This window comes from Felis catus, chromosome A1 (assembly GCF_018350175.1).
Source record: "Felis catus isolate Fca126 chromosome A1, F.catus_Fca126_mat1.0, whole genome shotgun sequence".
NCBI lineage: Eukaryota > Metazoa > Chordata > Mammalia > Carnivora > Felidae > Felis > Felis catus.
This window is the reverse complement of record NC_058368.1, coordinates 221721604-221737894: the sequence shown is the minus strand read 5'-3', so window position 1 is coordinate 221737894 and position 16291 is coordinate 221721604. Positions and strand designations below refer to the sequence as shown.

At 34.6% G+C, this 16291-nt stretch overlaps 1 protein-coding gene across 4 annotated transcripts in view; it reads right to left on the bottom strand.

The window, feature by feature from the left end:
• The window catches only part of CDH12 (cadherin 12), a 1052064-nt gene that overhangs the window by 88858 nt on the left and 946915 nt on the right, over positions 1-16291 (bottom strand). For all 4 annotated transcript variants that reach the window (XM_019812450.3, XM_019812457.3, XM_006928094.4 and 1 more), the window contains one exon: positions 5996-6115. In XM_019812450.3, the coding sequence (XP_019668009.1) occupies positions 5996-6115 (120 nt within the window). The remainder of the gene's footprint in view (positions 1-5995; positions 6116-16291) is intronic.

The window sequence follows — 16291 nt, the reverse complement described above, 5'->3', positions numbered from 1 at the left end:
GTCAATGTATAATAATAAGCTTGGTAACACAGGGAAAATTCCCATACATCCTTCAATGACCTAGTATTCTTGGTCATTATTGATGGTTGAGCATGAGAATACTTATGATATAATTCTGAATGAGATGGAGTAGTTAGTATAGATCTATGTTTATTATAGCAGCTGTGTTATGAAAAAAAATCTGATTAAATGTTATTTTTGCACCTGAAAATGATCTCTTTGGAGATCACAGACTCTAGTGTTGGCCATGTCCTGATTAACCTTTTAACACATGAATTTGAAGGAAGCATTGGAAAATATATTTTAATCCTTAATTCTTTTAGGAATTGCTAATAGATGGTAGAATAGAAAAAAATAATTATGGTTAGAAATGAGAACTTTAACTTCAGCAGTGACAATGTAAAATTTATTTTTTTTTCAATTCCACAACTAAATGATATTTAAAAACAGTTGTATAAGACCTGCTTTTGCAGCAGTTTATATGAAAAGTTACTGAGTTGCTTTTCATTACAGTCTTAAATCAGTCTAAAATGTGAAATGGGTTTTTTAAAAGCTAGTGCAATCTTTAAAAGTAGTAACAAAAATGTTGTATCCATCCCTACACAGATGAGGTGTATAATTAAAAAAATTGTTGCCAATAATCCAATAATGTATTTTGAGCTCAAGAACTTTATGTATATTTTATCACTACAGAGACGAGGTATATAATTTTTTTTTTTAAAAATGTTGCCAATAATCCAATGACGTATTTTGATCTCAAGAAGAGTCATCAGGTAATCTTCAGTAGGAAGAACATTTAGAGACCATCTTCCCACCAATAGCACACTTTAACTATTGTTTAGGAATCAGACACCACTTCCCAGCGCCTCTGTCCTCAGGAAGTTTGCCCTCAGTCCATCCCAGAGCCCAGCAGTCAGACTATGGATCAGAGAATTTTATCCTACGAAATCCAAGTCTAATTGTCTAAGGACCCGATGACCTCCCCCCAGTAACTGGGGATCCATTTGAGGATGTAACTGTTTCATCTTGGTTTCTGAATAGCAAAACACTGTGAGGCCACTGGTTATACATAAACATGCATGACGTGAATAGTCATCTCCAGCATCACTAGCTCATTGCTCATCATCTACTTTCACCCTTCCAGTAATGGGAAGCTCACAATCTCATGAAGCACTCCTCTTATTTATGGACAAGTATTAACATCTTTTTTTATGCATATGAAACCACACCAAAATTCTTTCTTCCTGTAACTCACACCAGCCATTGATAGCCAGTTTCCTCTCAAGCAGCACAGAACACAGCCGGTTTCTCTCCTACATAACAGCTCTACAACTTACTAAAGGCATGTATCACATGTCCCTGGAGTATTTTCCTTTCAAGGCCAAACATCCTCAGTTCTACCTGCTGATGTGTGCAATCCATGATTTCTAAAATAAGGCAAGTGGAGTTCACACAGAGTTCTTGGGAAGTGAGATGATGCAGAATACAAGGGAACCATTCACTGGGGCACATTTTGAGACATGTAGTTTTACTACTCATATGCAAAATATTACAAAATAGGTAATATGTGATAGAATTGCTTCCTAATTGTCTATTTCCGTGACACATTTTTCTCCCTTATATTTATCAGCACCTATTGCTTTCCTTGCTCTCAACAGATCCACAATCAGACTTCGTCTTCGTGCAAAACTTATTAAAGGCATGATGACTTTGTGTAGGTAAACACTCTTATTTTCCCCTTGAAGAAAGAAGATACTCTATCTTTGTTTCATCAGGCACCTCAGTGCTCAGGTGTCTGAATCCTTAAAGACTCGATGCTGAATAAATATCAAAGGCATTTCAAACCACAAAACATTGTAAATATTTATATACTAGTATCAAGAATTAGCTCAAAATATAGTCTAACCCATGCTTCGATTATACTATGGGGCTTTAAAACACCAACACATTTTTGAAGACCTGTAAGAATAAACATCAGTCAGAATATGTAAGGAGGTTTCACTTAGGAAATAGAGGCTTGCAGATTACAATTATTGAATCAAAGGTGATAGACTCAAAGAGTAAAAATCTTGAGAAAGTGTCAATTCTTTCAGCGACACTTATCAGATCTCCCTAAACATAAGCTAAGACAGAATTACAGAGCATGAAATATCAGAATGGTGAATAAAAGGGAAAAATATATAGCTCATGTGTTCAACTCTAAGACCCACTCAACTGTTTTCATATGGATTCTAGAAATGCACATATAAATACGTAAAATAAAAACTTATACATTGTTTTTGACAATGCACATAAATGAAAAGATAGTGATGGAAAAATTCTGGAAAAGGGCCGTAGCAATGTTTGCACAACAATGTGGATATTTTTAATGCCACTCAACTGTACCCTTAAAATGGTTACTATGGTAAATTTTATGTTATGTATATTTTATCACAAGAAAAATTTAAGTTTATAGGTTTAAAAAGGTGTTGAAGTGAAGTAAATGATGATGCTTTCTCAATTAGGTCTCAGATAATTTGGAAAATTATAGCACATCACCACCACATGATACACAAAATAGCAATATCTAGTTACCCAACTCAGATGAGTTTCTGAAATCATTTGGGGAACAATTTAAATACTTTAAAAGAATTTTAAAGGCAAATTAAGACATGAGGTCCATCACTTATACTAATATTTGTTTTCCTAAATAATCCTATTATCAACGTTATAGAAATATTTAGCATCCTTATTTCATGCACTTGATAAAATATTATAAAGCCTATGTTTAATGTTTCATAGATTAGGGATATTTTTCTAATGCACAAATACATTAAGCATAAAAATGTACACAATGTAATATAACATGCTAATATGACAAACATTTTAATGATTTATAAATAAGTATAATGAATATTAATGTTATTTAATGCTTTATAGATTTATCTACATTTGAAGTTTTTTAATATTTAATAATAATTTGAGGTATATGTATATGAATATATGTGAATTTTAATTCACAGTGAATAGTTTCATAGTTAAGCCCAATAATTGCAAAATTAGCCAATTTTAAAGAGAACTATTATTTCTGAGTCTATTTCATAGACCGCATCAATTTATATTGCTTCTAAATAAGCTTGCTATACTCACTTGGGTAGAGATGCTTTAGAATGTTTGTCAAAAAGCAATATCACTAAGGTAATATTTTTTTTATTTTCTTATTCCTAATGAATAATAAATGGTTATATTTATTTCTTCATAAATATTTAGGCACCAGAAGTTCTGATGAGACTCTTCCTTTAAAAATTATTTTAAAGTGTATTCTATACTCAAATGTGGAAAATTTTAGATAATATTAGTTTTTCATGCATTGTATTTAATAACAGCAAAAGGAATCATAAAAGGAAGCTATACGGCTGGAACAAATGGAGACTATTTCTGAGAAATTGCAATTATCCTTGATTCTTGATTTACTCTTATGTACCACAAGGTGATAAATTTGACAAAAAGTCTTCTTAATGGTCGCTGTGCATGAGCAACTAGTTATCATTCTATTAATGAAGGGCCTCATCATCCACTCTTTTCCTGCCTAGTGGTCTGAGGCACTGTTAGTACCAAGATTTCTGTCTCCAGTGAAAATCAATGCTTCAAAAAATCTATTTCATTGTTTATGCCAGAATTGTTTCACCTTTAGTTCTAACTAATAAGCATCGCATAAGATAGAAATACATAGTTATTAAAGGCATACTATGAATATACAGGCTCTCCTATAAGGTAATACTTTCCAAAGGCTTTAGAATGCATCTAAAGTTGATATTGAACAAGTAAAGCCAAGGGGACAGAAACTGTTTTGACTCATATAATTATTGTCTGTTGAGTCGTAATTAATTTGACCGTAATAATTCTATGCTTAATCCATGATCTCTACTTAAATTCATCGTTATATGATTTTACCATACTTTTTAGATACTCAGTACATCAATAGTTATTCCATCAATAATCGTTTCTTTATCTTTCTTCTGCTACACTTATTCTGAGTATATAAATTTACCTACTCTGTCTATAGAGTTAATCACTACACCCCACTAAGTGTACTCTAATATCAAACCTCCCCTCCATCAATCTCTACATACCTTCTTTTCTCCTTTGTCCATCCCCTCTGACTCTGAGCAGTGCTTCTCAGAGGCTGAAGAGATCTAAGACACATACATTGCCCACACTAGTTTCTAGTTAGATTATCCATTATGGTAAATTTGGAAAATATGGGTAATCATAGAAGAAGTAACGCATAATGTGTTCATCTGATGAAAGGATTTATAATATTTTAGATAATTTTCCTTCAGTATTTGTCTATATATTGAGGTATTTGTCTATATATTTGTCTATAAATTGTCTTCACCCTTCTGGAATTTTGTGCCATCATAAACTTCAATAAACAACTTCCCCAAATTCTTTCCTCAACAATGTTTCCCTGTTTTCTCTACAAATATATATGATTTCCCAGTTAAAGCACTTTAACACGGATACTGCCAAATATCGTATCCCCATTGCCAGACTTAATGAAAATAACTTACATTGTAGGTGTAATTTCTCCATCACGCATTCGCTCTTAACAATTGACTCCTCTGGCTTTGGGTCTCTGACCCTCTTTCCAAATCAAAAGAGCTTCTATGTCTTAAACTTTTCTAGATTCTCTTCAGCACTGATGTTCCCTTCTCAAAAGACTGATGCTGTCCTTATTACAAACTACTCTTTTTTTAGGTTTATAAAAGGGAGCAACTTCCTGCCTTATTCCTGTAACTTTTTGCTGACCTCTGTCCCTCTATGGCATCAACAAGGAGAGCAAGAAATGAGAAGACAGCAGGTTCAGTTGTAGAAAGTTTTTGCAGGTTCCGTTTCCACTTAATTGACTTTATGTTTCTAGGTGACATTAAAACATGGCTAATTTATTAATTAACCTATATCTAATTGGTATTCCAGATTTTAGCATACATTTATGGAGAAGTGTTAATTTTAAAATGTTTAGCTCCTTTGCATATAGAGTGTCTGAAATTAACTTATTTCAAATTGATACAGCTCTTTACAAATTTATTTAGAAATTTAAAAAGTAACATTAGTTAAGTATGTCAACAGTTCATTTCATTATTTTAACCTAATGTAATAAATAGTATTGAATTCAAAATGCAATATATTATAATGTAACATACAAGAGTTCATAAAATAGCTGTCACTGTGGAGTTCTATTTCAACTGTGACATGGGACACCTACTTTGATCACTGGTCAGCATGGCTAAATCTCCTTAAAAAAATATCTAGCATACAAAAAACAGATTCTCTAGAACAGAGGGACCTCATTTTATTTACAAGGGAATACAAAATCTTCTGGTGCATAATATCCTGTCTTTTCTATACTTTCCAAAGATTCTTATACATTTGGCTCTGAAAACTTCCATTCAAATGTTTTGACCTAAAAATGAGAGTAGCTTCAAAAGCATTGACCAGAAGAATCGTGATCTGGGTGTTTAAAATTTGTCAACCCTCTTCGTTTCCCTGCTAGAAGTAGAAGTCTATATTAATCCAAATCAAACATCCATAACCTCTAGTAAATATAGCAGTAGAAGCTCTGTGATCTTACCACATGTTGATAAGACCCAAAACTAACTATAATTGAATCCAATCAAGAAAACTTGAAATGAATAGCTACTTTAATTCCAGAAGAACAAAAAATCAAATATGCCTAGGCTTTTGAAAAATTAAAATAAAACACATAGAGAATCCTTATCTTGGTATTGGGGCTTGACACATACATGTGAAATGCCTTATATTTACACAAAATTCAATCTAGAGGAAATCATTCTATGGCAGCAAAGTAAGATCCTATCTTCTTTTGCTTAATGTACAGCACATTGCATCTTTATTTGCATTTTTAGAATAGGTAACTTCCATGCCAAGATTTAATTAAAGTTTAAATATTTGAAAGGGGTGGTGATAATGTTGTCTCTAATAAAAAATTTACCTGTCTTGGGATCAATAGAGAAATAAGGTTGTCCCTGAAGAATGCTATAAACGACTCTGGCACTGTTTCCATAGGTCGGGTCATCCGCGTCGGTGGCCTTGACCTGGAGCACATATGCACCTGGAAAATAAGACAGTATGAATCTGGCATCTTTGTTTTACAGAGCACAAGGTCATGTCTTTCATCTGCGGACTCCATTTTCCTCTAGAATTTGGCATTCCTCAATGATTCTGTGAATATAGGTTGTCACTGGAAATGACGTAACTACTACAACCAAAATGGTGGGCAACAGTATAGCTCTCAGTGCAAATGATACATATTTTAAAAATCTATTTTAAAAGCTATATTCATTTCCAGTAGCAAGATGTTTGAACTGAAAGTCATTATGATAACTTTATCGATTTGTGCACCAGAGAAAACACGACACGGCTTACATTAGCTCATCTGCTTACTATAGATGCATTAATTTCATGATTAGGTTATCAATAGAAAAGCTAAAAGGTTTGACGGCTTACTGAACTCTAGAGGCTGTAAGTAACTTGCATTGCTATTTAAAATCAACAACTATGTACCAGCATGAGGAACACTTTAAGTTAGGACAGAGTATTTGAGAAACTGAGCAACCAAAAATAATTGCAATTAAGACAACAGGAGCACCCCGAGGCCTCAAGACTGAATTAACCTAAGGATTCAGTGACAAAGAAAACATTAAAGACAATCCAAATTATGTTGGAGATGGTTAGAAGGCTAGAAGGATGGTTAGATAGTTAGAAGGAAATCTCTCCTGAGCATAAAGAGAGTGATATGTACATCCAAAGTTATAAAAAGGACAGAATGTTCCTGTTCTTGGAGGCATTAACAGTAAATGCCCAATTTTGAAGAAAAAAAAAGGATTTCTCTTTTTCATTCAGTTATTCATTCAGTCTTTTTCTTTAAGGCTGTGCAATACTGGAGCAAACTAAATATTAAAAGATAGTCAAAAAATTTAAAAATGATAACTTTCAGCACCCATTCGATACCAAACGCTTTATCTTAAGAATGCTTTGGTGAATAGTAGCTATATCAGGAGATGAATGATAGGTTTTAATTCATCAGTCTTTCCCAGGAAACTTCTAGAAGGAAAGTACACAAACATTTGTGATAGTCAAGAGCAGTAACATATTATCCCTCATCATCCATTATCACCATCATGACCATCCTGATCAATCTTTGCAACATCATTAATAATTATTTGACAAATAGGCACTGAGGACCTATATTAAGGATTCATCAAAACTATGTTCTCCTTTACGGTGTATGAATGAACATTTTCAAGACTAAATTTCCCTCTTTCCTCCCTTCTGTTATACAGTGATTTTCCTGGTATCACCTAGATCTTTGCTAGTACTGAGTTACACATGTGCTGTATAGACACAATCTACAAATATTAAATAATTCTCTAATCTTAGTTATAAATGTAGTAGTTAAAAGGCTGTGGGTTGTTCTTCTCTGAGGATATATTTGAAGAAAAGGTATTATACCTGCTAAGAAATATTTAGTGACAAATTTAATAAATTTTTACCTAATTCACACCATATGCTCAATAAGAAAGACGAAGATGAATAAGACAGTATATCTTGCTTTTATGGGAATATTTATTAATTCACTCCTTTAAGTATTTGAGTTTAATTTTTTTTTAAAAATTAACGTAAAGCATTTCATACTACTTTTAGAGGAAAATATTTTTCTGCATACTTAGTGAAGGTTCATATTAATATTAAAAACAAAAATGTAAAAGGGAGAATACTATATTACTCATCTTGTCCTTTGTATTGACATGTGGTTATAGCATTATCTGCAATAACCAAATTATGAAAATAGCCTAAAGCCTACCGACTAATGAATAGATAAAGAAGATGTGACACACACCCACACACACACACACACACACACACACACACTGAAATATTACTCAACTATAAAAAAAGAATGAAATCTTGCCATTTGCAATGATATGGATGGAGTGAGAGCATTATGCTAAGCAAAATAGGTCAGAGAAAGACAAACACCATATGATTTCACTCATGTGGAATTTAAGAAACAAAACAAATGAACATAGGGGAAAAACAGAAAGAAACAAACCAAGAAACAGACTCTTAACTATAGAGAACAAAGTGATGGTTAACAGAGGGGCGGTGGCTGGCTGGATGGGATAAATAGCAGAGGGACATTAAGGAGGGCACTTGTGATGGTCACTGGGTGTTGTATGGAAGTGTTGAATCACTAAATTGTACACCTGAAACTAATATTATACTGTATGTTAACTAACAGGAATTTAAACCATGAGAGATTCTTAAATACAGAGAACAAACTGAGGGTGGATTGGAGGTGGGGGAGAGGGGAAAATGGGTGATGGACTTTGAGGAGGGCCCTTGTTTGGGTGAGCACTGGGTGTTGTATGTAAGCGGTGAACCACGGGAATCTACCCCAAAAACCAAGAGCACACGTTACATACTGTATGTTAGTCAAGTTGACAATAAATTATATTTAAAAAAATAAAATAAAATAAAATAAAATAAAATAAAAATAAAATTAGGACATCAATCAATCGATCAATAAATCAATAATAAAAAAAAAGCCGAGTGCCAAACAATGAATTTAAAAAAAAATAAAAAATTAGTACTTGGTTACAATAGATTACCTTCAGTTTAGTTTAAAAGTGGTTCACTAAGAACCGTATAAGTTAGGGGCACCTGGGTGGCTCAATTGGTTAAGTGTCTGACTTCGGCTCAGGTCATGATCTCACAGTTCACAAGTTCGAGCCCCATGTCAGGCTCTGTGTTGACACCTCAGAGCCTGGACCTTTCTATGGATTCTGTGTCTTCCTCTCTCTCTCCCCTTCCCCCACTTGTACTCTTTCTCCCTCTCAAAAATAAATAAAAATATTAAAAACAATTTTAAAGAACGATGTAAGTTATTTGAGAGTTCTTAGAAGTGACTCTATAGGTGTTTACAAAAACACAATTAAACATCATTATATCAGCTTGTTTTGCTCGATGCTCCATGACTCTTTCCAAACTAATGCAAAGGACAGAAATTTCTTATTCCTTTCATTGGGAAGACTCATTCATCTGGAGCAGGTAAGCCTCAAAACACTACCTTCTTCACTGCTGGGATAGCATGCCAGTTCCTCAATTAAACTATTACTATTAAACTATTACACTATTAAACACTAAATACCCAAGAGGTAGGAACAGGAGGTTATACTTGGGCACTAGGTAAATGTGCAACAAGGAAACAATATAGCCAACAAAAACCAGAGTAGTCTTCTTATATGTAGAAGTCATCTTGGGATTTGTTCACTTATCACTTAAGTTCAGGATGACAATGTAACCACTCCAAATGTTGAAGTTCAGAGAGACTGTAACTCACAGAGAAACCATTCCTTTACCCCCAGACAGAGAGAGCAGAATATAGGATTGACAATATTGAATCACTTCAACTTTCCATGTAACGCTGTTCTGATCAGTAGTAAATTAATTCATGTAATGTTTAATAACAATTAAAGCAAATAGCAAAAAAGTTATTTTATACTAATAAATTTTAAATTTTAAGGGGCGCCTGGGTGGCGCAGTCGGTTAAGCGTCCGACTTCAGCCAGGTCACGATCTCGCGGTCCGGGAGTTCGAGCCCTGCGTCGGGCTCTAGGCTGATGGCTCAGAGCCTGGAGCCTGTTTCCGATTCTGTGTCTCCCTCTCTCTGATCCTCCCCCGTTCATGCTCTGTCTCTCTCTGTCCCAAAAATAAATAAAAAACGTTGAAAAAAAATTAAAAAAAAATTTTAACTTTTAAGCACTCAATGTGTGTATATATATATATATATATATATATACATTATATAAGTTAATACCATATATATGCACAAATATATAGCAGAGCAAGGAACAGAGAAAGTGAACCCTGAGAGGTTATAGAATTAACACATAGAAAGAACAGTAATTAGGAGCAGTCCTTTTGATATAAAATGTGACTAAATAAGAGTTTCACTACAATACCTAAATACGGGTGAGAGTTCATATGAGAACCAATTCAGATATAATTTTAAGTGTGCACGTATTTACCTGTCAAAATGTATTTGAAAAATGAGTTCCATATTATAGATTCACAGTTGTAATATGATATCATCTCAGTTCTTGCCAATGAACATTCATATCTTTATAAAATTATAACTAAAAAAATTTTTTTTGAAGAGTGATACATTACCTACATGCATTAACTTAAATTCGTTAATGTTTTTATTTCCTCCAATTTATGTTGAAAATGCTAATAAATGGCATGGTGTTTGACTTAGTAATTCCGATTTGAGAATTCATACATATGTATCATATGGTCAGGCAATACACAGAAACCCACAGAGTGGTTTACTTATTTCTAACGATTTCTCTCAAAGTTAAGAGCATGTATTCACCAATTCAGTCACTCATTTAACAATGGGGATTAAGGAGTGCACTTGAGCACTGAGTGTTATATGCCAGTGATGAATCACTAAATCCTACTCCTGAAACCACTATTACTCTGTATGTTAGCTAGAATTCAATAGAAACTTGAAACAAAAAAAAAAAAAGGAAAAAAATTCTCTGGTTTTCTATGATTTGTCAGACACACTAATCAGAGTGTCAGGGAAGAAATATGAACAAAGCTGAGAGGCCAAAATTCTCAAGGATAATATTTTGTCTAGAGAGGAATCAGAAGAGGAACAAATATTGAAATACACAAATATATAGCTATAGCTATACATACCACTCCTCCAATAGGTATTTTATCGTTACCTTGACATACTATCTGCTTACGCAATAACCGATATTTCAATTTTTATTTGGATGAAAGAGATGGAACTTTTCACATATTCTTGAACTGTACTCTACTCCTTAAAAAATATATTGGACAGTCATGTTATATCAGCACATAACCATTATTAAAATAATAAATATCATTAAAGTAATAAAAGTATGTAATACTAAATTGAACCAATCTCCTTTTAGTGGACACTCTACTTAGAGAATTGGGAGGGGGGGTGTCCTATTATAAACAAATGTGGAATTGGTAATCTCCTACCATTGAGAGAGCCAGGTCTAAAAGTATATGAATCAGACATGTCAATATATATTGTCATCAACTCCCAAAAAGGTTGTACTAATTTACATGTCTACCAACCTGGTATATTTTCCAGTATTCTCACCAGTATTCATTGTTCTTCTTTTGTATCTTTTTATATTATGAGTGAATTTCAGTACCTTATGTACGAGTCATTTTTATTTTGTGTGCTTGTGTGTATGTATATAAACCTTACTCAAATTCTTAACCTATTTTACTTTCATAGTGTATATCTATCTGTCCATCTTTAAAATTATATTTACTGGCTCATGGGTGCCTGGGTGGCTCAGTCGGTTAAGCCTCCGACTTCAGCTCAGGTCACGATCTCACAGTTCGTGAGTTCAAGCCCCATGTTGGGCTCTGTGCGGATGGTTCGGAGCCTGAAGCCTGCTTCAGATTCTGTGTCTCCCTTTCTCTCTGCCCCTCTCCCGCCTGTGCTCTCTCTCAAAAATAAACACTAAAAAATTTTTTTAAAGTATATTTACTAGCTCATTTTGACTTGTAGTCTTTTTTTTTTCATTTTGTGTTCCGAGTGGTTTTCCTTTATGTTTATCAGTGTGTGCATATATGTATCCTTCCCTCAAAAATATTATTCTATCTGTGTGGCTGATGAGATTTGGTGGTTTTAATTAATCCCTTCTTCTAATCTATATTCAATGAGCATATGTGTTCTGGAACCTAGAGTAGGTGGGCTCTCTGGTTTTCATAATGCAAGCGCACGTGGCCTACTTCTGCTCACATGTAGGTCATGTGATAGTCATACTCTATTTATTTGATTTCAAGAAGATTAATATTACCAATAGGGATGAATTTAAAAAAAAAATCCAACACAATGCCTGTGTTTTAAAATGAAAGAACTGAAGCCCAATGATGTTCAAATCATTCTTGTTGACACTAAAAGAATGTCACCGACACATTCTCATTCAAAATGGTCAAAGAGATGGGAGCAGAGCTGAGCCCTCACGATTTCGGCCCAAGTAGACGTCAACTTACTGACTGATTCGTTTCTTCTTTCAATCAACAAATGTTCAGTGGCACACACCATACACCAGGGACTGCTCTCAACAAACCATAAAAGAGAAATTCATTGCATAGCTATTTATTCAGGCAAATGTCACCTCCAGCAAGGCGTCTTTATATTCTATGCATTTTTTTGCATTTGGGGTATGAAAAATGTGCTAGAAATATGTTGAAAATATAAGTGGACTATGTATAATTTATGGCTTCTATAAAACCATTTTTTTTTAATTTTCTAGGTGAATAAGCATGTTCTACTCATTGAATATGTTCTTTGTTTTTCATCACCCCTGCAACTGTCTCAAGTAGTTTGGGCCCTCACTTTCATAACTGCAATGCTGAGAAACATTCTAATTGCTTCCTCCTCCAGCTCCTGTCACACAGGAGCATCACAGTCATTGTCCCATAACACAAGGTTGATCATGTTACTCTCCTTCTTTGAAAAATAAGTTAAAAATTTGGGACACCTGGGTGGCTCAGTTGGTTAAGCATTTGACTTTGGTTCAGGTCATGATCTTGGGTTTGTGAGTTTGAGCCCTGCATCGGGCTCTCTGCTATGAGTGTGCAGTTGGTTGCAGATTCTCTGTTCTCCTTTCTCTCTCTTCCCCTTCCCTGTTCATGCTTGCTCTCTCTCTCTCTCTCTCAAAAAATAAATTGAAAAAACATTAGAAAATAAATAATTAAAAAAATAAGTCCTAAAGGGTTTCTATTCCTATTGAGAGAAAAATCACCTAAACTCACTGGCATGCTATGACTAGCATGATAGGCATGAGCTTCAAAATCCCTGTAGATTAATTTCTTTATATATACATATAGTTTTAAGCTTATTTATTTATTTTGAGAGAAAGAAGGGGGGGAGAGAGAGAGAGAGAGAGAGGAAGAGAGAGGGAGAGAGAAAGAATCCCAAGCAAGCCCCACACTGTCAGGACAGAGCCCAACACAGGGCTTGATCTCACAAACTGTGAGATTATGACCTGAGCCAAAACCAAGAGTGGGTCTCTTAACCGAATGAACCACCCAGGCGCCCCCTGTAGGTTAATTTCTGACTGTGCGGCCAGGGACCCCGGGCCAAGCCTGTACATAGTTACTGTGGAGTTGAGCCTCTTTCATACCTCTATATTCTTGCCCAAGTGATCCTGTGACCGGCAGCACTTTTGCCTCGACCATCTGGAAAAATAGTACACACCCTTGATGTCCCAGCTGCACTGTCACTTCCATGAATGTTTGCTTTTCTACTCCCAAGCAGAGATCATGTGTCCACACCTCTGTATTGCTCTCAGTCTCAATACGTTTTGACTTTTTGAAACTCAATACAATATGTTTTTTTCTCATGGGCTACAAAATCTTTTACATCAGCCACCCTTCCATATTCATTATTTTTATATCCAGTCTGTCATGCCATAATTCCCAAATACATGTTTATCAGCTGGATATATATAGTACTCACATGTACACACAAGACACAAATTCTATATGCATCATACTCTAAATGGGTGATCTGGCAGCTGGTTATGGCCTTGAGGGTACTTTTTGACACTGAATTGTGAGTCTATCTTGTCCTGAATATCTAAAGTATGTCACTGTTCTCACTTTAGAGAGCAGACCAAGGTGAGTGACATTACATTAAAAAAACCACATAAGCAAGATTTAGCCACAGTATGAAAAGCACATCCACGGGGAGTTAATGACAAGTTATTTTCTTCTGAATATTTTTAACCCTTCTCAGGATTGAAGCATGAAAAGGAAAAAAGAGACAAATTATATCTAGAGACATATGGTTTTCTTTCAGCTCTTGCCTTATGTAGACATTGCATTGTAACCAAGATATAATACAGTTCCAGTTAGAAAGGTATGGAATGATAAAGACTCTAGAATTTCTTTCCAAATAAGATTGGAAAATAAATATGCATTTTATTACCTTAAAAAGACATTAAGCAGCAGAGAAATGTAAAGCAGAAAGGCTTACAGAATCAACAGAGAGAGAGCATGTGTGGGTAAGTGTGCATGTGTATATACACACGTGTAAAAGATCCTACAAAGGAATTGGATAGTATAACACATTGAAACATGAGATGTGCTAAAGCTAGGCTTAGCTCTAAGGTAAAAGTAAGGATAGACGTACAGCAGGTGAGTTTAGTCTTTAAAGTAACTGGGTCTTTAATCAATTTTGCATTAGCTCTCACTGCACTACTCACGAACACTTGGCTGTTAGCTTCCCATGTTTGCCCTTTAAAGCTGTAAATGGCCCCTCTGTCCTTCTTGTCTTCACCAGGGGCCGCATGTAAAGCTTTTACAAGGATTACTGAGAACACCGATTCCTGGGCCTCCATCAGAAAGTCTTATTTAAATGTTTGTGGGCGGGCTAGGTATCAGAAAGTTTTAAAATCTTCACTGATCAGTCTGATGAGCCGAGTCTTACACAAGTTCACCAATTAGGAAAGGCTGAATTACTTGCCATTGTGATTATGATTTGTGCCTCAGGAACCCGAAAGCCTATGTTCGAATCCAAGATTGACCACTAGCCAACTGTGTGACTTCAAACTAATTATGTAACCTCTCCATTTTAGTTTCGTCATATGAAAAGAAAAGGAAAAAATAGTACCTATCTTCTAGCCATATTAAATGAGTTAATATTGATAAAGAAGTTATAATAAAAATTTTCCACCTGGTATGTGCTATTTAAGTGTGTAACAAAATAAATGCATGCATACTTATTTTCTGTTCTCCTGCTCCACACATAGGGTGAGAACACCCAAATATGTAACACGAGCACAATGCCTGTCCTCAAGACCTCCTTGTTGATATTCATATACTGATCTGGACTGTATCTCCTGTATGTTGGAAAAACGTGATTTGGGAATGTGTATTTAGAATACATTAAAATACAAACAAGTAGAATATGACAATAGGGGACCACTTTGTTAGAGACCCAAGAAAGAAACGTTTGTATACTTGTCAAATTTGCTTGAAATAATCAGAGCTTTTAAAGATTAGTAAAGATAATATGTCATAAAAATCCTCCAGAGTGAATTGTGTGCCCTCTTCAACTGCACTTCTAGGATAAGAGCAGGCACTTCAGTTTTATACTGCCTTCAACAATGATTCTGCTCAGCCTGGCCATAGAACATCCCTTGGCAAACCTGGACGGTGGCTTTGACATCCACTTATGATTTGGTATGCAGTCCAAGGACCCAAAAGCACTCTAACGTTATAAAACTTTTGTTCTAGATACGTACTAAATATTTTAGCCTATATGTATTTACACCTCGTGATTCAAATGTACTTTGATGGATATGACAATCCATTTTTACGAGCACTTTATCTCTCTGTTGTGTGCCAAGTGTTCTATACCACATACACCAGTAAAAATGCTAATGACTGTTCCCAGTGACACGCTAAATTCCAATTACCAGTGATGATACAATGTTGCCTCCTTTGTGCCCAATGTAATTGGAAATTATTTTCATGAATGCTGTCAGGAAATTCCATAGAAATCATGATGAAATATAACAGTTTGGAATTCATTCATTCAGTGGCTTTTAGCCATAATTTTCTAAGCTTTGTATTTTTCTGTGTAATATTGTATTCTTAAGGATAACAAATATTTTTTATTAAATGCAGTTAGCCAAGATATTAAGGACCAGTTAATGTAATTAATTATTTGTTTAACACACACTCTACACTCCTAAAATTATTTGTTTTTATTTGACTGGTGATTCTGCCGTGTTAAGGGTAAAGTTTAAAAAAATATGTCTATCTACCCATCTACAGACTTTCCTCAACCTACAATTAGGTTACATCCTGATAAACACATCCTGGTTGAAAATATCTTAAGTTTAAAATGCATTTAATACATGTGACCTACTGAACATCATGGTTTAGCCCAGCTTAACTTAAATGCTCTCAGAACAATTACATTAGCCTACAAAATCACCTAACAAAAACTTATCAAGAGGCTGTCTGTACTTATCTACTTATCCATCTATCTCTCCATCATGTATCTATGTATCTATCGATCAATTCTATTTATCTGTATCTATCTTCCTATCTATCTACTTAGCTTTAGTAAAAGAAAAAAAATTGTATATGTATATGTGTGTATATGTGTATATATAAACCAGAAGTATTGGATCCTGGAACTGGCTGTA